Source organism: Phycodurus eques, chromosome 2 (assembly GCF_024500275.1).
Source record: "Phycodurus eques isolate BA_2022a chromosome 2, UOR_Pequ_1.1, whole genome shotgun sequence".
Taxonomy (NCBI): Eukaryota; Metazoa; Chordata; class Actinopteri; order Syngnathiformes; family Syngnathidae; genus Phycodurus; species Phycodurus eques.
Genome location: NC_084526.1, coordinates 11,137,741 through 11,162,103, shown reverse-complemented (window position 1 = coordinate 11,162,103; position 24,363 = coordinate 11,137,741). Strand labels below are relative to the sequence as shown.

Genomic DNA, 24,363 nt, shown 5'->3' with positions numbered 1-24,363 from the left:
CAGTTTATTTGAAAGGGGACAATGCAATTTCATAAAACACATGAAATACACATGGTTAAAAAAGCCAGAATTAGCCAGAAGGCTAGTTTTCATCTGTAGTCCCCTGGCCATGATGTAAAAAAGCAGTAAAATACATCTACAAGACAATATAATATAAAACAGGATACATAAAGACTTACTATTAAGAGAGAATAAAACCACAAATCATTTGATCAAAAAAAAAAAAAAAAAAAAAACATCATAACATACTTGTCTTTTAGTGTTGGCAGCTATAGGTGTTAACTAACCACATTTTCAGTTTTTTTGTGAAGGCCTTGTATGTTGTAAGCAGTTTAACCTCCTCAGGTACTGAGTTCCACTCACCAGCGCTCCTCACTGACCAGGCTGACTTACTGAAAGTGCTCCTGCGCAGAGGAATGAGACAGTCACCTCTGACAGAGCCTCGAGTGACACACTCAGAGCTGTTTCTTTGGCTGATGAACTCAGCCAGAGGAGCTGGAGCCAAATCATGCAGTACTTTATAAATCAAATTTAAATCTGCAAATATGTGAAGACTGTCCCAGTTTAAAAGACTGTATTTTTTTAAAATTGCACAGTGATGATAGTGCCTTGGTTTTTTTATCCGTCACTTTAATTGCTTGTTTGTACAAAACTTCCAATGTTTTTTTTTGCATTCTGACCAGCCTGGGACCAACTGGTTATGCAATAGTTAAAGTGACTAAGAATCATTGAATATAAGTAATTTTTTGCGGCTTCAGTTGACATTTCATTTCGAATTGCACGAAAATTTGCGAGGTTTAATTTGATATTTTTACACAATTTGTCAATATGGGCTTTAAAGGAAAGCTGTGAATCTATTATTAACCCAAGGTATTTGTATTGGCTGACAATTTGCATTTTTTCTCCATTAACAAGTATGTCGGGGTCAGGTGATACTCTATTTGTTTTAGTGAAATACATGCCTACAGTTTTAGAAACGTTTAGCTGTAGACAGCACTCCTGCAACCAAGTTGTGACACAGGACATTGTATTAGTGAGTTTAGCAGCAACAGTATCTTTGGAGCGACCATGAACAAAGAAAACCGTGCATGTTATGCTGATCGGCTTTAATGTCATAATTCGCCAATACGCAAAAGACATGAACTCCGCATCGCCGCGTGCACAGTATATTTGAATCCAAAAGCAAGTTTATTTTTAGCCTTGTCACGTGTCTTTTGACGTAGTACTGTAAATATCTGACGGCCAATGAAGTTCTAAAAAAAAAAAAAATAACGGTGGCGGTGTGGGACAGGCAACACGTAATGCCCGGCAGACTACAAGACAAATTTGCTCTTTCACGATTGCACTGTCAGACTACTGCAATAAAATCTTGTATTTTGATACCACTGCATACCGTTTTTTAACGATCATTGGGCTTTATCTTGTCAACTCAAATGCGACCGGATACACTCGTTACCGTGGCGACGACAACAAGAGTGGAGCGACCCGGCTCGACTATATTATAAGGACAAAATGGGGAAAAACGTGTTTGGTGGTCAGCGGTGCTCAGGAGAGGACGTTCGTTTAAGGCTTGCTTGAGGTATGTTGACGTACTTTTAACACGATACGGCTCACAATCAGTCAATAAAATGTTATGTAGCCTAGCAAGAGAGTGGTCGCACGAACGGTTGGACGTAAACATGCCGCCGTTCTGTCGAATCATGTTCTCAAAGTTTCGATGTGGGTGAAGTAATTAAAAAATAAAGTAATTTAATTACAGTAAGTTAGCACCCATTATTTCTGTCATGTAATGTTGGTTTGACCTTACTGATTAGAATACACGATATGACTGGAGCAGTGATTTCCTACCTTTATGGAGCCAAGGAACATTTTACAATTGAAAAATGTCACAGCACACCAACAAACAAAAATGTAACAAAAAGTGGATACATTAATTACTGTATTTACTTCCTGCCATCTAATAGAAGACCATTCATTTGTTCTGTCTGTTACTATGCCTCACTGGCATAAATAGAGGAACAAAGATATATTATTTATTGTAAATATAATTTTTTGAGCAATTAAGTTCACGAGTATTTACAGTAAATGAACAGGTCATTTAAATAGACACATTCCTCCATCTTGTGATTGGATCGGTTATCGTTTTTTTAAACTCGCTGATCGCTCCCAAAAATCCTGATTGTGTAAAGCCTAATAAAAACATACAGTAATGAAACAGTATGTGTATCATTTCATGCATTCTTAGTGTGCCCTGGCCACCGGGAGGGTAGTACAATACATACTAACGAATATACACAAAGCAAACAGTCACAACTGCTCTGTAAGCTGCAGTAATACCGGTAGTTTTTTTTTTTTTTTTTTGCAGAGGATAAGTAATATATGCCTCAGAGTATTTTTATATTGTTGTTGTTGCTGCACTATTTGTGTTCAAATATCTATTGCTTAAAGGATTATAACACAGCAACATCAATGCTAGTTACGTTAGCCTATCTATGGCGTTTTGTGTTGTGCTTATCGATAAGATAGTGGACTTTCTTCAAAGTTATGTAGTGTTTGGTCAAGCACACAATGTTTAATTATATTTGTTTATGTTCATTTATCCAGTAAACTAACTAGAAGTGGCAATAAATGACTTGAAGCAAGTACTTAGCCTCTTTGTTGAAGAATTGTTTACTATCTGCCAAACTGCTGCTTGTTGTGAAGTTATCTGCCACTATAGATAGCGTTTGTAGCTCAAATCTTTGCTTGCAATTCTAGATGAAAATATATTCCGTGCAACAGTGTTTCTCGAAGTTGGTTCACTCACAAGTCGAGGTACCATGTAATTTGAGAGGCAGACACATGGAACAAGGAAGTGGGTGGATTAAATACCAAAAATGGTTTGAGGTTATTTCTCATCACTATCTAGTTCAGAATCTTCTTCTTTTCCTTTCGGCTTGTCCCTTTAGGGGTCGCCACAGCGCGTCATCCTTTTCCATGTAAGCCTATCTCCTGCATCCTCCTCTCGAACACCAACTGCCCTCATGTCTTCCCTCACGACATCCATCAACCTTCTCTTTGGTCTTCCTCTAGCTCTCTTGCCTGGGAGCTCCATCCTCATCATCCTTCTACCAATATACTCACTATTTCTCCTCTGGACGTGACCAAACCATCAAATTCTGCTCTCTCGAACTTTGTCTCCAAAACATCGAACCTCGGCTGTCCCTCTGATGTGCTCATTTCTAATTTTATCCAACCTGGTCACTCCAAGAGCGAGCCTCAACATCTTCATTTCCGCCACTATCTAGTTCAGAATGAGACCCTTTTTAATGTATGTCTGCACGGTTTAGTATTAAACGATTCACTGATTGGAATAACACTTCCAGGATTCATTGCTACTATTGCAACACACTGTGTCAACGTCAGGCAGGCTATTTATCCAACAGTTTAGTGTTTTGTATATCACTAGTGAGAAAGGCATGACCTTTTCAACAGCAACTGAAGTCAAATTCAGGCACTTGAGGTTTGACTAGCAAAGTCAAGCCTCTAGTGAAATGAAATACTGCAGTCGGCCGAGTGATAGCCAGATGTCTGATGGTTGATTATTAAAAAATGTCTGCAGTGGAATCCCCAAGGTCGAACAATCTATTAAAGGTGCTTCGATTTGTTTGCATTTCACCAACTATTTACAGTGTATAAATGAAAATAATCTGAAACTGGCTCCATCATAATTATTTCAAAAACTTTACAGCGAGTGTTATAAGTGTTATTCCAGTGCACAAATACGTTTACTGCAGAATAGTAAGACTAAATAAAACTACCGGTACATTGAACCACAGTATTTCACGGGGGATTCCATTCGTTCCAGACCCACCTGAAATAGGTGAAAATCTGCAATATGAGAGACCATATAAAAAACTTATTTAAAATGGTTAACCCCATCCCCTCCACCCCCCCCTTTCCAAGCGCTTTAAACACAATCAAACTTATTGAACACACTGTAAAGAAATTGCAAGCATAAAATGTAGAGAAAATATTGTGCATATTGTGGTATGTGTGTTTGTTAGATATGTGCCTTTAAGAGGCAGGGCCTGGTGCTGTGGCATGTTAACATCGATGCGTCCGCTTGTGAGTGCCAGGATGTGAGCTGTGGGCAACAACAGCTCCTGTGTGAGTGTGCTCGTTGCATTAGTATGTTTTACTGTTCTCCCGGCGTTCAATAAACTGCTGATGTGCATGGTGTCTGTGATGTTCCTTTCCCACATGTGATGACTAGGTTTTACACAATCAGGATTTTTGGGACTGATCAGCGAGTTAAAAAAAACGATAATCGATCACCGATCAGATCACAAGAATGTGTCTATTTAAATGACCTGTTCATTTACTGTATACACTTGTGTACTTAATTGACCAAAAAATTATATTTACAATAAATAATGTATCTTTGTTCCTCTATTTATGCCAGTGAGGCATAGTGACAGACAACAAATTAATGGTCTTGTATTAGATGGGGGGGCTTAAATACAGTAATTAATGTATTCACTTTTTGTGACATTTTTGTTTGTTGGTGTGCCGTGAGATTTGTCAATTGTAAAATATGTTTCCTGGCTCCATAAAGGTTGGAAATCACTGCTCTAATCAGATCGTGTATTCTAATCAGTCAGGTTAAACCAACGTTACATGACAGAAATAATGGGTGCTAACTTACTGTTATTAAATTACTTTATTTTTAATTAAATGATTTCACTCACATCGAAACTTTAGAGCATGATTCGACAGAACGGCGGCATGTTTATGTCCGACCATTCGTGCTAGCAGTAGCTTGCTAGGCTATCCATCCATCCATCCATCCATTTTCTGAGCCGCTTCTCCCCACTAGGGTCGTGGGCGTGCTGGAGCCTATCCCAGCTATCATCGGGCAGGAGGCAGGGTACACCCTGAACTGGTTGCCAGCCAATCGCAGGGCACTTGCTAGGCTACGTAACTTTTTATTACCTGCTTGTGAGCCATATTGTATTAAAAGTACGGTACCATACCTCAAGCTGTCCTGAGCACCGGTGACCACCAACACACGTTTTTCCCCATTTTGTCCTTATAATACCGTCGCCGCGCTCCACTCTTGTTGTCGTCGCCATGGGAACGAGTGTATCCGGTCGCATTTGAGTTTACAAGATAAGGCCCAATGATCGTAAAAAACGAGATGCGGTGGTATCGGAATACAAGATTTTATTGCAGTAGTCTGACAGTGCAATTTTTAAAGAGCAAATTTGTGTTGTAGTTTGATCCGGGCATTACGTGTAGCCTGTCTCAGACGTGTTGCCCACACTCACACAGGAGCTGTTGTTGCATGCATGTACATGAAATTTGTTCTCTGCATTTAACCCATCACAGTGAACACATACACATGTTAGTGGAACACACTGGAGCAGGGGGTAGCTGAAGCGCCCAGGGAGCATTTCGGGCTATCAGTGTCTTGCTCAAGGACACCACAGCCGTGAGTCCAGGGGCTGTTGGCGGATGGTCCAGTATTGGTCTTGAACCTCGGTCCCCCACGGTGGCAGGCGATGATCTTAACCATTGGGCCACGGCTATTAAATACTGATGTAGCAGTGGTGGGCCTTTTTCCAAGATCTTTTATTTTTTATTGACCTATAAGTGAAGTAAAATAGATGTTTTATTGTTGCATTGAACAGAAAACAATTAAATGGATATTATCTGAAGCAAATTAGATATGAATGATTAGCTGATTGTAGCATTTGGGAGATCTGCTTATACTCTAGAGCAGTGGTTGTTAACTTTGTAGGAGGTACGGAACCCCGCAAGTTTCATCTGGAGTTCAACCCTTTGTAATTAGAAAAGTAAAATAGGGTTTTTCTAATTCAAAACGGGTATATTTTACTGTCTGTGCAGCTTCTCAGTCATCCAGATCACGCACAGAATGAACTGCGCATCAGTTGCACACAAAATCATTGTTAAAAGAACTAAACCAACAAAACATGAATTTCACACCAAAAACAAACAAAAAAAAAAATTACTGTAAGTGAATGTGCATTTTGCTGTTGCCATTCCCCTTGATAAGTGCCACTCATGTCAGAGAAATGGACTTCGTTGTGAAAATTCGCAACAAAATATGTTGCTTTTCTTGATGTTATTTCTACACTCCTCGAAAAGGGTTCATAGGTAAGAGTAGATTCTTTTGGGCTCTTTTTTATAATTGTAAGTGCTGTCTGACGCCACAGCAATGCTATCAAGTGTATCGTTGAAATGTTGTTAGAGTTTAAAAAAGAGCAAAGCATTTAAACTCGAGGCGCTGCGCCGCAATGGTAAACGCCCACCTTGATGCGGTGTTTTGAAGGGCATGAACATGGCATTCAAAATGCAGTCTAAAAAGGCTTTTACGGATACATGCATGCACGTGTCGAGTCCTCTGTTGAACCCCAACGACTGCCTCACCGAACCCCTGGGGTTCATCGAACCCAGGTTAAGAACCACTGCTCTCGAGGCATAACGAGGTAGCAACCAAATAGGAGAAATCATGTAACTTCGACCAAGGGAGAGGACCTGACCCAAAAGAAGAGACGAGGGAAAGGGGGGAGAGCAACAGATGGCAGGCAGCAGATTAGTCCTGGTTTGCTTTTCTATCCTTGTGGGCATCGATTGAACACAACCATTCTAACTACACCCTCACTCTGTGTTATGCTCTTTTACTCCCAAACAATGTTTTGACCATCTGTAATTGTATCTCCTATAATAACTCAGGCTTTTTTTGTTACTGTCTGATTTTGAACCCTTTCTACTCGGATTGCTGTGTCACATCGAGGCTGTTCCCCTGCCAAACTCCATGAAAGCTTCCTGTCAGCTGACTTCTGATGATGAAATGCTAGTTTCTGATTGCCAGGAAGGAAGTGTTGAGTAGAAATATTGGAATGCCTGTCCTTTTCGTCCTCTGACTTTGTCATTTGAGTCGTACTAGCTGATAGTGACAGGTGTTCAGCGTGGAAGCTGCAGATACAATAAGGGCATTTGTTGGGCACTGGGTAACTTTTTCCTTTTTTACCTCACCTTATTGTGTCCACTAACAATCCTAATTCTAAACATTCCTGTTTTGTGTTGGCTGCTTTCCAGCTGTACTGAAGCTATTGCAGGACTTACCATTGTAGTACATCATTGCAACACTTGTGTATTAAAGATAGTCTTTGTTTTCATTAATGTAGAATTGCTATGTAAATGTATGTGCAATTGTCTGCAGTTACAGGCTATCACTGTCTGTAGTACTAAGAACAGTGGTGCATTGACTTACAAGTTTAATTCGTTCTGGGACCATGCTCAAACAACTTGTATCTCAAATCATCTTTGCCCATTGAAATGAATGGAAATGCCGTTAGTCCATTCCAGCACCGCATTGTCTTCCTTCTGGTGTGTGCTTCTTGGCCACCAACGAGTAGCATAATACAGACAGAAAGGAAGATGAGTTTCACAACTGAGTGTCTCATTAAGCTGTTGTAAGATTAGTTGCTCACAGAGTATAAGCATTATATGCTTTTGAGTAGTGTTGTGGTAGTCTGTCTGTAAAGGGTATAATACCATATAAAAATGGGCACTTTGGTGTTTTGCATTCTGTGTTAGCATTAAGATTGCGAACCTTCCTAGGGGAAAGTGATTTTGTTGTTTTAAATATACGTATAATTATCTTTGTTTGTCTTTAGTTTGACAGTAAACCTTAATTGCGGGTGGCAATAAACAACTTATAGGTTAATTTTTGAAAATTCACTGTCTGCCAAACTGCTGCTTTTTAAGTGAGTTGAGTTCACTGCCACCATCTAGGGCTCGCATCTCAAATGTTTGCTCGCAAGTCAAAACTAAATAATCGTCCGATTAATGGCTCGTATCTTGAAAAACTCAGTCGGGTCGCTCTTAAATCAACATACCACTGTACTGTACATTGGAACCTCATTCTGGGATGCTTCTGAAGCACCTACAGTATTCAGATTTCCAAAACAAAATTCCCATGGGAAAATTCTTTTATCAAACTGACTTATAGAACACTTTTAAACTGTACAAGTAATAGTTTAATATTCTTAATGCTTACATTTATCCCAAAGACGTTGATCAAATTCAAATTCTGAACTAAATGCAGCCCTATGGGGGCACAAGTCAGTGCAAACTGTAGGCCGGTCCCAAGCCCGGATAAATGCAGAGGGTTGCGTCAGGAAGGGCATCCGGCTTAAAACTTTGCCAAACAAATATGAGCATTCATCCAAAGAATTCCATGCCAGATCGGTCGTGGCCCGGGTTAACAACGTCCGCCACCGGCGGCGTCAACCTGCAGGGCGCCGTTGGAAATTCAGCTACTCTGGGTCGAAGTCAAAGAAGAAGAAGAGGTGGAAAGCGGGTTCTTTGGCAGAAAGAGACTAGGAAAGCACAGCGCCTAGAACTGAATGTGGGGACTTTGAATGTTGGGACTATGACAGGAAAATCTCGGGAGTTGGTTGACATGATGATGAGGAGAAAGGTTGATATGTTGTGTGTCCAGGAGACCAGGTGGAAAGGCAGTAAGGCTAGAAGTTTAGGGGCAGGGTTTAAATTATTTTACCATGGTGTAGATGGGAAGAGAAATGGAGTCGGGGTTATTTTAAAAGAAGAGTTGGCTAAGAATGTCTTGGAGGTGAAAAGAGTATCAGATCGAGTGATGAGGCTGAAACTTGAAATTGAGGGTGTTATGTGTAATGTGATTAGTGGCTATGCCACACAGGTAGGTTGTGACCTAGAGGGGAAAGAGAAATTCTGGAAGGAGCTAGACGAAGTAGTTCTGAGCATGCCAGACAGAGAGAGAGATGTAGTTGGTGCAGATTATAATGGACATGTTGGTGAAGGTAATAGGGGTGATGAAGAAGGGATGGGTAAGTACGGCATCCAGGAAATGAACTTGGAGGGACAGATGGTGGTAGACTTTGCAAATAGGCTGTAGTGAACACTTTTTTTCCAGAAGAGGCACGAACATAGGGTGACCTAAAAGAGCTCTGGTGGTGGGGAGGAAGATTAGGAAGACAAAGGCAGAGAAGAGAACCATGTGGTGGAAGCTGAGACAGGACGAGTGTTGTGCAGCTTTTCGGGAAGAGGTGAGACAGGCTCTTGGTGGACGGGAGGAGCTTCCAGAAGACTGGACCACGGCAGCCAAGGTGATCAGAGAGGCAGTCAGGAGAGGACTTGGTGTATCTTCTGGCAGGAAAGGAGAGAAGGAGACTTGGTGGTGGAATCTCACAGTACAGGAAATGATACAAGGAAAAAGGTTAGCTAAGAAGTGGGACACTGACAGGACCGAGGAGAGGCGAAAGGAATACATTGAGATGTGACACAGGGCAAAGGTAGAGGTGGCAAAGGCCAAACAAGAGGCATATGATGACATGTATGCCAGGTTGGACACTAAAGAAGGAGAAAAGGATCTATACAGGCTAGCCAGACAGAGGGATAGAGATGGGAAGGATGTGCAGCAGGTTAGGGTGATTAAGGATAGAGATGGAAATATGTTGCAGTGTGCTAGCTAGATGGAAAGAATACTTCGAGGAGTTGATGAATGAGGAATATGAGAGAGGAGGGAGAGTAGAAGAGGCAAGTGTGGTGGACCAGGAAGTGGCAATGATTAGTAAGGGGGAAGTTAGAAAGGCATTAAAGAGGATGAAAAATGGAAAGGCAGTTGGTCCTGATGACATTCCTGTGGAGGTATGGAAGCATCTCGGAGAGGTGGCTATGGAGTTTTTGACCAGCTTGTTCAATAGAATTCTAGTGCGTGAGAAGATGCCTGAGGAATGGAGGAAAAGTGTACTGGTGCCCATTTTTAAGAACAAATGTGTGCAGAGCTGTGGGAACTATAGAGGAATAAAGTTGATGAGCAATACAATGAAGTTATGGGAAAGAGTAGTGGAGGCTAGACTCAGGACAGAAGTGAGTATTTGGGCGCAACAGTATGGTTGCAGTCCCACCTGATGCAGGTGGGACTACATCAGGGATCAGCCCTGGGCCCCTTCCTTTTTGTAGTGGTGATGGATAGGCTGACAGATGAGGTTAGACTGGAATCCCCGTGGACCATGATGTTTGCAGATGACACTGTGATCTGCAGTGAAAGCAGGGAGCAGCTGGAGGAACAGTTAGAAAGATGGAGGCATGCACTGGAAAGAAGAGGAATGGAGATTAGCCGAAGTAAAACAGAATATATGTGCATGAATGAGGGGGGTGGTGGGGGAAGAGTGAGGCTACAGGGAGAAGAGATAGCAAGGGTGGAGGACTTTAAATACTTGGGGTCAACCGTCCAGAGCAATGGTGAGTGTGGTCAGGAAGTGAAGAAACGGGTCCAAGCAGGTAGGAACGGGTGGAGGAAGGTGTCAGGTGTGTTATGTGACAGAAGAGTCTCTGCTAGGATGAAGGGCAAAGTTTATAAAACAGTGGTGAGGCCAGCCATGATGTACGGATTAGAGACAGTGGCACTGATGTGACAACAGGAAGCAGAGTTGCAGGTGTTGGAAATGAAGATGTTGAGGTTCGCTCTTGGAGTGACCAGGTTGGATAAAACTAGAATTGAGCTCATCAGTGGGACAGCCAAGGTTCGATGTTTTGGAGACAAAGTTTGAGAGAGCAGACTTCGATGGTTTGGACACATCCAGAGGGGAAATTGTGAGTATATTGGTAGAAGGATGATGAGGATGGAGCTGCCAGGCAAGAGAGCTAGAGGAAGACCAAAGAGAAGGTTGATGGATGTCGTGAGGGAAGACACGATCGCAGGAGATAGGCTTACATGGAAAAAGGATGACGCGCTGTGGCGACCCCTAACGGGACAAGCCAAAAGGAAAAGAAGAAGAAGATAACCCCAACATCGTTTGAATTTAGCTGTTCCATTGTATAACTATTAGCACCTTTGCACCTTGATAATTGACTGATTTTAAACCTCAACATGTTGAGTTGTGTTCATACAAAGCATGCAAACCAAAAATAAAGGGGGGAAACTCATGTTGCATAACCTCTTTTGACACCACATCAGTCAGCATTTGGTACTCCTAATAAAATACATAGCCTACGGATGGTGTGGAGTGATTCTGAGGTTATGAGTTTCTGCCTTGCTCGAGAAAAAAATGATTAATAATTTCTGTTTTTCCAGTATAGTACCAATGGCAGTAGATGCCAGTCTGCACAGTCATTGTAAATGCCATATTTCAGGCACCAATAAGGCGTGACTGTAGTTGTGTGAACAGTGTTTGAGCCTCTCCCAGTGTGCTTTAAAAGGTTTGGGGATGTGGCCAGAGTAGCCTAGCCTGAGGGGAACAGGAGAAGCCCTGTTACACTGTGCTGACTGACCAAATTCTCCCTCCTGTTTCCTGCCCGCCTCACTCGCTCCACTGCTGATGTGCTGTCCTCGCAGCGGTGCTGACTGACGACTGAGCTGCTACTGTGTGTTTTGCAGATGGCTGCAAGTTGTAGCTGAGGACACTATCGGAGTTACCCGCCACCAGCAAATATGAATGGTAAACTGGCTCCTTGTCTTTTTGTATGAATGCCCTGTGTGCATGTATGTTTGAATACTCCTCTTTGTCGTAGATAGCTATAGTAAGTTATCCCTTAGTGTGCAAGTAGACCATAAAGTCATCTTAATTACGACAGAAGTCACGACTGCTGTTTGCTCCTTCAGTTTCTTTTAGCTATATTTCATTTTCCCAAGGATTTACTTGGTCACAGTTGTGGATGAAAAACTGCAAAGTAATTGTGACAGCTCTCAGTCATTATCATTAAATCAGTTAACACCTTAGTATTAACAAGGAAAGCTTAGGGAGTGTCTCTACTCTTTGAAAATTGAATGACAATGAGAGTCACTATAAGGACAAAAACATATGTTGGACATATGGCAATTACATCTACAGGAAGTGAAAATGGAAGAAAATGGGTGCAAGTTCCACTTTTCTAGAACTTTCTAGAAGATTTTGTAGTCTCCGAGAGTTTCTGAAGTGGGGGTTAAGGTCAGGGTTCTCATGTTCAAGTGTTCACCAACGTCACCCTCTCCTCTCACATGGTTGGAAGTGACTATCCCAAGTATCTATGAAGCAGAAAGATTCAGGTTCTGATAAATTAATCAGATTCAGATGCAGCTGACCCGATTAATTAATAGAGTAAGAGGTCTGTGTTGCCAGTCTTTCTTAATAGTGTTAGTCTGCCTAATATCACCTCACTCACCTTTATCTAATTTTTCTGTATTACAGGTGGGGCAAATGTGTGGGCTGTCACTCCAGAAGAGAGGGTCAAACATGACCAGACGTTTGACACCCTCGGCCCGTCAGTGGGTTATGTTTCAGGTACATCCATCAGTATGTTCACTGTGGTTTCTTCACTACAAATTTAGCATTTTTTTAAAAATAGATTTATCATCAATGAAAACAGGATCCCTCTCAATTTACTTAATTTCCTGTGTTCTGCCTTCTCTCTGTCTCTGTAGGGGAGCAGGCAAGGAAGTTTTTCCTTCAGTCAGGGCTGCCCGCTTCAGTTCTGGCTCAGATATGGTACGAAACATTTGTCTGCAGATTCTGTAACAATCATCCTTCCAACAATCATCCATCCATCCATCTATTTTCTGTACCGCTTATCCTCACAAGGGATCCCCCCCCCCAAATCTATTCTCGACTGACAGTTTTGTCGGTCATTCTCAGGGCTCTGGCTGACATGAACAAAGATGGGAAGATGGACAGGTTGGAGTTTTCCATTGCGATGAAGCTCGTAAAGCTTAAACTCCAGGGAAGGCCGCTTCCGTCTGTATTGCCAGTCATCATGAAGCAGCCTCCTGTGCCTGTTGCCAGTCTTACTTATGGTACTGCCCATGTTTTACACTTCAACTCTGAGCCAATGCCCTTTTCCACTGCCCGTGACCTACTAGGCTCAACACGGCTCCACTCACTATTGTTGCTTATCTGTTGGCAAAAGCAGGTGCAACTACTCAGATGGGGTTCCAAGCTTCCTGAGCTATACCATATGGCCGTTCATTGGTTGAACAGAGTTGTCTTCATTTAAACATTGTAACATTTAAGGATGCATGGCTAGAAATGGCAAAAATATTTACGAATGCGAATGTGCTGCATTATTATTCTTTGTAGTCCCCAGATTATGGTAGCGGTCCATTTTCCTGTTGAACCCGTTTCTCCCCCCCACATAAAATTGGTCTCTTTACTATGGCCAACAGCCACATGCCGAAAAGCAAATACAGCGGACTCTCGTTATCCTCCGTTCTTGTTTGCCAGTGTGCCATTTTACGCTTGATGTCTTCAATGCAGCATGGTTTTCAATTTGCAACTATAATATTTAAAAGTGGAAAACTTACATCCCAAAGCCAAGTTGGTACTGTTGAGTTGAAAAGAAACATTCAAGAAACTAAGGACAGAATGTGATTTAGAGCTAAAGATAGATGTACATGCAAAAATTCTAAAATCATGAACACACCGTTTGGACAATTGTTGTCATCCATGTTGCTACCATCTAAGTAATTAGCTTGTCATGTGTTTATGCCTTAGGGATGATGCCTCACATGTCCCTGATGTCTGGGACCGACCTTTCGATGTTCACACCTACATCCATGGCAACCTCAGGACACGCCTCTTTGCCACCAATGACGGGCCCCAACCTGGGACTTCTCCAGCCAATGGCAGCTGGCACCTTGGCCACCGGTACACACCATTTATTTATCTACTTTTTAAATGATCATTATCCATGTGGTTCTGCTACTGATGCAATTTATCAGAATCAGAATCATCTTTATTTGCCAAGTATGTCCAAAACACACAAGGAATTTGTCTCCGGTAGTTGGAGCCGCTCTAGTACAACAGACAGTCAATTTACAGAACACTTTGGAGACATAAAGACATTGACAAAAAACAATTGTGCAAAAAGATGCAGAGTCCTCTAGCACTTAGAGCAGTTCGAATGACTAATATTGCGATAGTCCGGTGCAATGACCATAGTGCAAAGGGCGCTGAGACTTCAAGGAGCGTATGGGGTTTAAAGTGACGAGTAGTGCGATCATCTGGGACAATGTTGGTTGTGCAAATGTTACAGATACTCCTCAGTCCGTGTGCAAATGGAGCAGATGCTACTCTGGCATGAGTGGCCAGTATATGCAAATAGTGCAGCATGGCGCGACAACTACAGTGAGTGCCCGAGTAATACATAATTGGCCCCACAGAAATGTGACAACGAACTCAAGTCAAAAACTGCCAGCTTATTGTAATGGAATTATAGGTTGGGTGTTTAAGAAGTTGATCGCAAGAGGGAAGAAGCTGTTGCAATGTCTACTAGTTCTAGTTTGCGTTATTCAACTCGATTAAAGATAACTTATGGGGTTCCCCAACGATCTGTATTGGGCCCCAAATTAATGAAATCTGCAATAGCTCCAAAGTCTTCAAATGTTTTATTTGCTGATGACACAACTCTCTATAGCTCAGGGGGAAAAAAATAGAGAAGGTTCTGACTACTGTGGAAAATGAGTTAAATACACTGAAAAACTCATTTGATATGAATAAATTATCCATCCATCCATTTTCTGATCCCCTTCTCCTCACTAGGGTCACGGGCGTGCTGGAGCCTATCCCAGCTATCATCGGGCAGGAGGCAGGGTACACCCTGAACTGGTTGCCAGCCAATCGCAGGGCACATACAAACAAACAACCATTCGCACGCACATGCACACCTACGGGCAATTTAGAGTTGTCAATTAACCTACCATCCATGTTTTTGGGATGTGGGAGGAAACCGGAGTGCCCGGAGAAAACCCACGCAGGCACGGGGAGAACATGCAAACTCCACATAGGCGGGGCCGGGAATTGAACCCGGGTCCTCAGAACTGTGAGGCAGACGCTCTAACCAGTCGGATGAATAAATGATCACTTAATTTAAATAAAACGAAGTTTCATTTTTTGCAGTAGAGTGATTTAAAAATAAATAAATAAATAAAACATGCCACAATCAAGTTAAATTCCACTGAAATAGAAAGAGTGTATGAAAATAAGTAATTGGAGTAATTATCGACGAACTATGTTGGGAGTCTCATATGTAATGTAAAATCCAAGTAAAAAAATCATAGCAATTCTTCATAAAACTAAGGATGTGTGAAATAAGAATTATAGACACTTTCTGTTCATTGTTACGGCCATATAGGATCTGTTGTGTGGAAATATGGGCAATGTGTAAAATCAACACTCACCCAATTTTTATGCTCCAAAAAGCCATCAGAATTATAGTCGAGCGGGCTACATGCAACCAGCCAATCCACTATTTATTTACTTAAGTGTACTAAAATTTTATGACTTAGTTGAATTCACAACAACACGGGTAATAAAATACACAACAGTTTACTTTTCCACAGTACTCAGAAGCTGTTTGAAATTAGAGTTGTTACAATCTCAAGGGAACAGGTGCATTTAACAAAAATAATAATAATAATTATAAGCAACGCAAATTTATTTATATAGCGCATTTCATACACAAGGTAACTCAATGTGCTTTACATGATTAAAAGCATTTAAAAACCAAAAAAACGCTTGTAAACTTAAAACAAAAATACAGAATACAAAAAAAACAGAAATATAATTTAAAAGTGGAAATGCTCTAAAAAGAATGGGGGGGGGGGGGGGATGAAAGAGTTTTTAACCTGGACTTAAAAACATTCACACTTGGGGCTGACGTCACTTCTGTAGGCAACTTATTCCATTTGTGTGCAGCATAATAGCTAAATGTTGCTTCACCATGTTTGCTTTGGACTCAGTGCTCCACTGTTTGACCCGAGTCTGTTGATCTCAGAGCCCGACTGGGTTTATATTCCATTAGCATTTCATTCATGTATTCAGAACCTAAACAGTTTAGTGATTTATAAACTAATGGCAGAACTTTAAAATCTATTCTAAACCTGACTGGAAGCCAGTATAAAGACTTTAGAATTGGAGTATTATGCTCTGACCTCTTTGTTCTGGCCAGAACCCGAGCTGCAGCATTCTGAATGAGCTGCAGCTGTTTAATGCTCTTTTTAGGGAGTCCAGTCAGAAGACCATTACAATAGTCAAATCTACTTGAGATAAAAGCATGGATGAGCTTCTCCTGGTCTGCTTGACTCATGCAAGACTTCACTCTGGATATGTTCTTCAGATGGTAGAAGGCAGTTTTAGGAATTGATTTGAAATGATTTTTGAAAGTCAGGTCAGAATCGATCAGAACACCAAGGTTTCGGACTTGGTCTTTGTTTTTTTAAAGAGAGTGACTCCAGGTATTTACTAACAGCAGTTCTCTTTTATTTATTGACAAAAACAATTATCTCAGTTTTATTGTGGTTTAATTGAAGAAAATTTGGCTCCTCCAGTTATTTATCTCTTTTAGACAGTGATACAACACCTCAATTGAACTGTAGTCATCTGGAGACACTGCTAGATATAACTGTGTGTCATCTGCATAGCTATGCAAAACTCAAAATTAAAGGTCTGAAGAATTTGATCCAACACAGGCTGAACAGGAGGGGTCCAAGAACTGACCCTTGAGGGACCCCATAGGTCATTGCCATTCGATGAGATTGAACACTTCCAATGGTTACAAAATAACTCCTTTCCTCCAGGTAGGACCTGCACCATTTAAGGATTGTTCCATTTAGTCCTACCCACGTTTCCAACCTGTTCAGCAGTATATTATGATCTACAATTTCAAAAGCCACACTGAGGTCCAACAAGACCAGAATTGACACCTTTCCCGAGTCAGTATTCAACCTTATATCATGTAGCAGTTTGATAAGAGCAGATTATGTACAGTGATGAGTTCGGAAACCTGATTGAAATTTGTCAAAAGTCAATTTAAGTTCAAGAAATTGCTGAGTTGATTTAAAAATAACTTTCTCAACAATCTTGGCTATTAAAGGGAGATTTGAGATGGGTCTATTGCTTGCTAACATGGAAGCGTCCAGCGTTCTATTTTTCAGCAAAGGCTTAATGGCAGCTACTTTAAGAGCTTGAGGAAACTCGCCTGGCTGAAGTGAGCAATTGGTTATTTGCTGCAAATCAGCTAGCACAGACTTCGCAATAGCTTTGAAAAAGTCAGATGGTATTGAGTCAAGACATCTCGTTGATGGTTTCAGCTGTTGAACCGTTTTCTCTACAGTTTTCTGGTCAACTGTATCAAATTCTGACATGGTAATAGAGTTTTTCCTGGGTGGCTTCAGATGTAGTATCATTTTGCTGATTTGTGATAACATTTAAGCTGATGGATTGTATTTTTTCACTAAAATAAGCAAATTCAAAGTCAAATCTTTACCAAGGTTTTGGGGTAGGACTGATAAGTTTTTTAAAATTTCTTCCTACTCCTATTTGACATGTACATTGGTATCAAAGGCCATTACTGCTGCCTTCTATTTGCATTTAAAAAAAAAATGTTTTTTAGTTATTTTATAGTCACCAATATTGTGCTGTTTTGTTTGTATATGTTCAATGAAATTCTAAAAAATAAATAAAATACAATACAACATAAAATATTTGATCACTATGATTTGTTTTTGTCATAAAATACACTATATGAACAAAAGACTATCCCCCTTCCCCCTGAATCTGCTTACGGACAAATGTGTACTGCAAATTTCCCCATTGTGGGACTACTAAAGGTTATCGGTTATCTTAATGGCCAGGTGTCCTAATACTGTTGTCCATATAGTGTATATCCATCTTCTTGCCGATGCATCTATCAATGAATGAAATGTGTGGTGATGTGTTTTCAGGTCTTCCGCCATCTACATCCTCCTATGGTTCTCCACCTGCATCCAGGTAGCGCACACACAAAGAAACTGACATTTCAAAGCACAAAGCGTCATCCCTTCACATTATAAGCCTCTTACCTTACATACCATACCTCATTGGTTATTTATCCATCTGAAGACTGCAGTGACTATGCCTCAGTATATTGGTGAGTTTAGCTTGTATTTTTGTCTTGTTTGTGTGCTGCAGTGCCACTTTTCCACCGTCCTCAATGACTTCCCAAATGGCAGCAGGCCTTGGGAATTGGGCGGTTCCACATGCCTCCAGACTCAAATACAGGCAGCAGTTCAACATTTTGGACAAGCACATGACTGGATACCTCACGGGTACGTGTGTATGTTTGCACAGTGCATTTAGGTCATACAAAACCCAACTATTCATAGCACGCAGGCGTGGATGTTCATGAACAACGGATGATTTCATAAAAATTCCCTCCCTCTTTTTTCCTTTTTTGTAATTTCAATTGCGTCAAGCCTTGGCCAACTTGGCAAGTGTGGATGTGCTTGTGAATGGCAGGCTTGTTGGACCTGTTTTTATGAAATGTAGTGAGACAATGAATACACACCCACATAAGCCTGACTTGCAGATTATTACTGTGTTTTAATGCATATCCAATAAAACAAATTCATGTCTTCATGGGGATTAATTGACCTCATTGTAGTCCGCCGCCTACCAGATTTTCTTGCGAACACTTTACAGTTTTATCTAGATAATCTTAATATTTTGTTGTAACAATACAGTACTTGAGAGCTCATCATGGCCAGCTTTCTGTCTCGCATCAGAACCTTTGACTATATGTACATAGAGTATTGGAGGATGCAATCTATGACCATGCGTCTTGTTTTACTTTGCTTTTTCACTGTGTGCAATACAAGTGTAGAAAATTGCAAGTAGTCATACCTCATACACACCTTCCACACCCACACATCTGTTGCCTACTTCTCCCATAGCGTCACCTGACTAAAATAATGGCATAAGTCCTTGTTTGACAAAAAAAAAGATTAAATTTTTGCCTAAATCATCATCTCACGATGCTGCCCTCCTCTGATTAAATTGCCTACATCTTCAACGGAACAGATTCTACCCATCATGAAATTATGAATACATATATTCAGTATTTTGTTCACTTTGTGTGTTTTCTAAATAAACTGAAAAATGACTGGCTATTTGTCAGGTTCAAGACACCTAAAACACTTGTAAAAAAAATCAAGACAGACACAGAGGTAGTTCAGTTTTCAGACTTGCAAGGAGAAAACGGCCAAGAGTGTACTTCGTTACAGTCTCCAACCATTTTCTGAGTTCACTCTGCCGGATTCTCTCTTTTTATTACTTTAGAGCAGTTCCCTTGTTACATATGAGTTACAACGTCAAAAAGGTGGGGGCATACATGCTTGTTGATCAGCACATAACACTCTTTGTTGTGGTTGAGACAGTAGAAGAATTATATACTTCTTATCAAGACACAGGAAGACTCCAGCTCAAATTTGTCCTTGCACCTGCAAGCAAATGACTCATCCTGTGGGAGAAAACTTTCACGCAGTGATAAAACATTTCTCTAAGTAGAAGCAAGCAGAAAAGCACAACACATGATAACTTATTTACATTTTTCCATCACTATTGTTTTAGAAAGGTGACAATATATAAAACACCTTCCATTTGTCCATAGGTCAGCAGGTAAGAGGTGCCATGGCCAACACGATGCTCAGTCAGACTCAGCTGGCCTCCATCTGGTGAGATCATACGACTGTGCTTATATGCATACTTTCCTGAGATTACTCTTTTAATGTATGTCAATGCAAGAAGCCTACTAATTAGGGCTGTGTAATACTGTATATCGTTTGAGCATCTACATCGCAATGTATGAGTGCGCAGTAGTATTGATATGCAATGAGTCAACTGTAATAATAATAATAAGTGACCAGCAGAGGGACCTGGTTGGACATGCTAATAAAATTAGCACAGATGTTCTGGTAAATTATGACCCATCAAACAACACACACAGACAAGCCCAGATTGTTATATACTTGTGTTTTTGTATGATATCTATTAATGAGGACACAGAAAACAATTACATGCCTGCCACAGTATCTCTCTTCAGAATGTGACGAACGAATGCATGTTGCAACAGATTACACTTGGGGAGACGGGGGTAGAGCCACAGCCTTATTTAAGCGCCAAACTTCAGAGGTAAATGTGTTTTGCTTAAACTAAGGCACTCAAATATAGAAATACTAATTCATATGTCAAAACTGATGTAAAATAACAGATTGATTAATAACAAATGAATAGTGTTAGAAATGTGCTAATGACTCGACAGTATAACTGGTCATGAAATTATTTTAACTTCATCTGGCTGAAATATTGCTCAATACTATAGTCCATTTAAATGCAGTTAGATGTCATACAAATGACTCTGTACTTTTGTGCTCTACTGACCATAGTTTTTCTAGAGAGGGAACAAGAAATGTCTGCTGGTTTTCACATGTAACATCGCAATATATAACACAGGGATAAAGAAAATCGCAATGTCATTTTTCCCCCCCAATATTGTGCAGCCCTACTGCTAATCAAGTTGTTTCCACTCACATGGGGTGCTTTTATCATACCGGCCCTAGTTGTGTGTTTCAGCGTTTTTAGTTTATGTGGAACAGATTTTATGGTCGTCTTAAGTCTAGTAACCAGTGTTAGCTAGCAACAGTAAAACAACCGAGAGGAAACAGTGCGGTTATTTAGCGGTCAGCTTAATTCCTGTCAATAATTCCCAGTGTTGGCCAAGTTGGTTCCCAATATAATGCATTATATATTTCTAGTTATTGTAATTTGAAAATAATTAATGACCTTTCTTTCAGAAATTTATTAAACTACTTTTACTTTTCAGTTATAGTATTATTGCGTTGATGGCGTTTATATAATAAGTAAGTGAAGTGAAAGAATACATGTAGACTGAAAATTAAGTAGTAAAATGAAAATGTATACACTACCCGTCAAAGGTTTGGACACACTTGTTCTATTGTATGACAAACTGTGTCCAAACATTTGACTGGTGGTATATGTGTTTATTGTACGTGTGTGTACTTTACGCATGTACTGTATTTGTGTGTATGTGTACCCTATTCAGTGCCGTGAAAAAGTATTTTTTGCCCTTCTCAAATTCGTATTTTTTGGTTAGTTTTGCCAATTTAATGTTTAAGATCATCAAACAAATGTAAATATCAGATAAAAATAACCCCAAGTAAACATAAAATGCAGTGATTTCATTTATTAACAGGGAAAAAAAATATTCAAAGCTACATGGCCCTGTATGGAAAAAGTACTTGCCTCCTAAACCCAATAACTGGTTGGGCCACCCTCATCAGCAACAACTGAAATCAAGCGTTTTCTATAACTGGCAAGGAGTCTTTCACATCTCTGTGGAGATCCTTTGGTCCGTTCTTCCTTGCAGAATAGTTTTAATTCGGCAACAATAAATAATTTTTGCTAATGAAGGACATTTTTAACGTCATACCACACCATTTCAATCGGATTCAAGTCCAGACTTTGACTAGGCCACTCCAAAACCTATTATTTATAATTTAACCCTTCTACAGGAATTTGGCTGATGTGGACAAGGATGGCAAGCTCTCGGCCGAGGAGTTCATCCTGGCCATGCATCTGGTGGATGCGGCCAAGAGTGGACAACCGCTGCCGCGAACCCTGCCAACTGACCTCGTGCCACCCACACATGGGTAAGTGCCGCCCTGTGCTCATAAAATAAGACAAACGAATGAGCACACGACTACATCAAAATTTGAGGTTAGTTGGTATCTGAAATATATCATCTTTACTCCCAGGGGTACTGTGAATGGATCCAGTGCGTCTCACTATGCAGCTCTCAATGATAATTTTGATATTGAGCCCCCGCAGAAAGCAAGAAGCAACAGTTAGTTCTATTTTTTTCTTACATTTTGTCTTTAGAATTTTAATGGAACTGCCGTCATTCTTAAATCTCGTAAATTTCGCAATTTGAAATTATTTGAGTTAAGTGCTTACAGGACACTAATAACAGTTGTATTAAAGTTGTGTATCTGTCACTTCACTTTTAGTATCATTTGAAGACAAATACAAAGCCAACATGGAGCGCGGTAATGCAGAGCTTGAGAGGAGACGACTGGCACTGCTAGAAGCGGAAAAGAAGGAGCAGGAGAGGCAAGCTCAAAAAGCACGGGAGGAGCAAGAGCGGAGGGAGAAGGAAGCTCGCGAAGTGGAGGAGAGGAGGCGCAAAGAGGAAGAGAGGCGGCTAGAGCGCCAAAGAGAGTTGGAGAGGCAACGAGAAGAAGAGCGTAAGAGAGAAATCGAGAGAAAAGAGGTAAGACTGTTTCAGCTCTCTAAATAATCCCTTTACATATCAAGAGTGGTTTGTAGCAAATGTTTTGCACATGCATGCTAACTGTTAGTGCTCTATAATGTGTGGCTTAACCACAGGCTGCACAGCGTGAACTTGAGAGACAAAGGAAGGAGGAATGGGAAAAGAGGAAAAGAGGAGAACTCCAAATAAAGAGGCAGCGGGAGCAGGATGACCTCATACAGCTCAAAGCTAAGAAGAGGGGTCTGGAGATGGAGTTGGAGGCTGTGGTTAGTGGTCAAGAGCTACTACAGAGGGTCAATTGCAAAAGTATTGCCAACCTTGGTGGAGGTGTCAGCTCATTCTCTGTGTCTTAACACTGAAGGGTAACAAACAGCGTCAGATTTCTGACCGTTTGCGTGACATCCAAAACAAGAAGCAGCTTCCCAAGACTGAGCTGGACCTGATTAATCAGAGGAAAGATGCACGCCAGCAGGACATCAAAAACCTTCAGAAACAGATTGAGGTTAGTGTCTATTTATTTCAAACTGTTTGCAATTACCATTTTCTTCAGTGAGTGCATCAAAACTCTTCTTTGCATTCATTCTTTGTCAGGAGTTCCAGAGGAGGTTGTCCCAATTGACTCCAGAACAGAAGAGGCTGACGGAGACTCTCCAAAGCATGGCTGTGACTAACCTGTCTGGTTAGTGTTGGTGGAGCACTCCTTTGCACACCGCATAGTTATACAATGAAACTATTTTTGCAGTATTATTTTATTAGCAAACTGACACAATCAATGTCAAATGCACAACAAAAGTGAACACAGCTTTGACTCCAATGGCATGAAGTCAAAATAGTAAAAAATTAAGTTAATTAAAATGTTTGTTTACCTATGTAATTTACCTCATGCCAATATTCTAAGCTGATTCTATACTATTTAGGTGTTGCCGTGTTAGTTTAAAAAAAAAAAAGAAAAAGCTACACAAGTCACTTCTTAAATAAAATACCAACTCATTGTATGGTCTCATCGTATATTTTCAGTGTCCACAGTCTCCAACCTGAAGCTCAGTGTTACGCAGAAGCGGGGGACATGTACCAAACTGAAAGATCAGCTGGAGGGCCTTGCGAAAGAAACTGCTGCCAAACTGGAAGAGCTGGACCGGTATAACAAAAGCATCCAGGTAGAATACAGCAATTTGACATGGTATCAGTTAACACTCTCAATCACAGCCACTCTATGAGGCTGGGGGCATTTATTTACTGAACTACACATGAGTTAGATGATGGGAAGAGTTGTGGGCACGACTATTAGGGAGGAGACCCTTATTTGTACAACTGTGTTTTTAGAGGAATTTTTTTTTTTTTCCTCCCAACAGTTAATTAACGTTAAAAATTACTTATGAATAAATTAGGGCGGCACGGTGGCCGACTGGTTAGAGTGTCTGCCTCACAGTTCTGAGGAGCGGGGTTCAATCCCCGGCCCCGCCTGAGTGGAGTTTGCATGTTCTCCCCGTGGCTGCGTGGGTTTTCTCCGGGTACTCCGGTTTCCTCCCACATCCCAAAAACATGCATGAATTGAAGACTCTAAATTGCCCGTAGGTGTGAATGTGAGTGCGAATGGTTGTTTGTTCGTATGTGCCCTGCAATTGGCTGGCAACCAGTTCAGGGTGTACCCCGCCTCCTGCCCGATGATAGCTGGGATAGGCTCCAGCACGCCCGCGACCCTAGTCAAGAGAAGCAGCTCAGAAAATGGATGGATGGATGGATGAAGAAATGAAACAACAACAACTGAGGGAATTTAATCTGTTTTTCTACTGGTGTAAAAAGGGAGGCGTCCGTTTGGGGGAACGGTTATGTCATGTAGAGATTTTGCTTATGATGTTCACACACGTTTTTGTGACCAACTTCCTCTTTTTTAACCTTCTGTTTTTATCTTTTGCCATCTTCACACATTTCTTCTGCTCCTCCTGTCACACCTCCTCGTGACTTTGCAGCATGTGGATGCTAGCGATGCTTTGGTTCGGGCGGTAGTCTCACTGCTGGCCTGCCTCCGTAACCTCTTCTACCTGCTGAAGGTTTTCATTCTCCTTGTCGTTCAAAACTTTGAATATCTTTTATTGGCTGGTATTGTTGGCGATCCCTTCCTTTTTTTTTTATTTTTTTTTTTATTTTATTTTATTTTTTTTTTAGCTTTGACTTCCTCCCCTCTTCTAACACTTGTGTTTGTGTACGCTTTGCTTAGGCCCTAACTCAATT

General features: G+C 40.9%; 1 protein-coding gene across 4 annotated transcripts in view; it reads left to right on the top strand.

Moving 5' to 3' along the window:
* itsn2b (intersectin 2b) overlaps positions 1–24,363 on the top strand; it is a 44,463-nt gene that overhangs the window by 3,225 nt on the left and 16,875 nt on the right. For 3 of the 4 annotated variants that reach the window (XM_061667085.1, XM_061667094.1, XM_061667076.1), the window contains exons 2-16: positions 11,432–11,492; positions 12,222–12,314; positions 12,455–12,518; positions 12,666–12,823; positions 13,521–13,673; positions 17,750–17,795; positions 17,976–18,112; positions 19,453–19,516; positions 21,374–21,511; positions 21,617–21,705; positions 21,869–22,131; positions 22,248–22,397; positions 22,493–22,633; positions 22,723–22,810; positions 23,149–23,288. In XM_061667085.1, the coding sequence (XP_061523069.1) occupies positions 11,486–11,492; positions 12,222–12,314; positions 12,455–12,518; positions 12,666–12,823; positions 13,521–13,673; positions 17,750–17,795; positions 17,976–18,112; positions 19,453–19,516; positions 21,374–21,511; positions 21,617–21,705; positions 21,869–22,131; positions 22,248–22,397; positions 22,493–22,633; positions 22,723–22,810; positions 23,149–23,288 (1,731 nt within the window). In that variant the 5' untranslated portion in view covers positions 11,432–11,485. Of the gene's footprint in view, positions 1–11,431; positions 11,493–12,221; positions 12,315–12,454; positions 12,519–12,665; positions 12,824–13,520; positions 13,674–17,749; positions 17,796–17,975; positions 18,113–19,452; positions 19,517–21,373; positions 21,512–21,616; positions 21,706–21,868; positions 22,132–22,247; positions 22,398–22,492; positions 22,634–22,722; positions 22,811–23,148; positions 23,289–24,363 lie in introns of those variants that run through there. The other variant, XM_061667104.1, reaches the window with a different exon arrangement.